This window comes from Sinocyclocheilus anshuiensis, unplaced genomic scaffold, assembly GCF_001515605.1.
Source record: "Sinocyclocheilus anshuiensis isolate Anshui unplaced genomic scaffold, SAMN03320099.WGS_v1.1 scaffold1717, whole genome shotgun sequence".
NCBI classification, from domain to species: domain Eukaryota; kingdom Metazoa; phylum Chordata; class Actinopteri; order Cypriniformes; family Cyprinidae; genus Sinocyclocheilus; species Sinocyclocheilus anshuiensis.
The window spans coordinates 44355-45839 of NW_015539928.1; the positions used below are offsets into that span (position 1 = coordinate 44355).

A 1485-nucleotide genomic window follows, 5' to 3' on the forward strand; every position below is an offset into this window, starting at 1 on the left:
CAAACCCATCTTCCTTTTGGAATTCCAATGTTGCGATACAATATAGTCACACAATATAGCAACCTGAACCATAGTGAAACCATCCTTACATTTTCATGGGACTGACAAACCCATTATTGGTTTAAAATGGAATAAAATCACATATATGTTTCATGTAAAAAATACAGAAAGATCTTCATTGTAAAGACCCCCTCTAATATTATCACACTTAGACAAAGGCCCTCATGCACACACACACACAGAGATGGCATGAGATGACAAAATAATGTTCTTTTTAGCAGCACCATATGACCCCTTTAACCAACATGTTTAATGTTTAATGTAATGTGTTTAAGCAGACACAATTAACATTCAGTCTGTCTAACATACAGCATCTACAGTAGAAACAACCCAGTCTCAATACAAATAAATGCAGTGATAGATGATGACTCATGAAGTAGTCATGATGTATCATGAAATATTTACAGACAAGCCCAAATTAACTGTAAAGCCCCAGAGTTCAGTGTTCACTGGAGACACAGTTACTCTCATCTGTGATGTGGGACGATCAACTGGACGGACAATTCACTGGTTCAAAAACTTTCAGAGAATAAAAGCTGGTTCTGAAACAGAAACACTGAGAAAAGTAAGAGTCTCTGATGGAGGAAGATATGCGTGTACTGTAGAAAAAAAGACCATACAAAGCCAAGGAGTCGTGCTAACAGTAGGAGGTCAGTGCTATTTTTACAGGACAATCTGATTTTCAGTTTACAATAATATTATGAAGATTAATTTCCCCCATCCACAATATCATGTGCTGTCGGTTAAAGTAAACTTCAGTTTATTTTACACAGAGAGACCCAAGCCTGTAGTGCGTTAAGCCTGATGGACGTGTGTTCAGAGGAGGACAGACGGTCACTCTCACATGTGACATACAGGAGACAGACGTCACCAGCTGGAGCTACAGCTGGAATAAAGATGATTCAGTGATTCATGTCAGTCAATCGCAGGAATACCGGATCAGTTCTGTTAGTGAATCTCACGCAGGTAATTACAGCTGTACTGGAAGAGAAAAAGGAGGATCACGATACTCACACACCAGTGATAAAGTTACGCTGACCGTATCAGGTGAGTGTGTTTATATCTGTTCACATCACTCTGACTACATGAGCAAAAATGTCTGTAAATAACAAATAAGAAACCTTAAAGGGGTCATATGATGAGATTTCAATTTTTCCTTTCTTTTTGGAGTGTTACAAGCTCTTGGTGCATAAAGAAGATCTGTAAAGTTGCAAAGACTAAAGTCTCAAATCCAAAGAGATATTCTTTATAAAAGTTCAGAGTCAGCCACGCCCCCCTAAAACGCCTCTTTCTAACACGGCCCCACATGTCTACGTCACGATGTGGGAAGATTTGCATAACGCCGCCCAAATGTTCACGCAAAGAAAGAAGGCATAACTTTTATTCTCGCTGTAGTAATGTTGTTGCCGCCGCCATGTCGTGGAG

General features: G+C 39.5%; 1 protein-coding gene across 1 annotated transcript in view; it reads left to right on the plus strand.

Annotated features, from left to right (window-relative positions):
- Positions 1-445: 445 nt before the first annotated feature.
- LOC107686744 (low affinity immunoglobulin gamma Fc region receptor II-like) overlaps positions 446-1485 on the plus strand; it is a 4038-nt gene continuing 2998 nt past the window's right edge. The window contains 2 exon segments of the mRNA XM_016483840.1: positions 446-714; positions 836-1107. Coding sequence (XP_016339326.1) covers positions 446-714; positions 836-1107 — 541 coding nt within the window.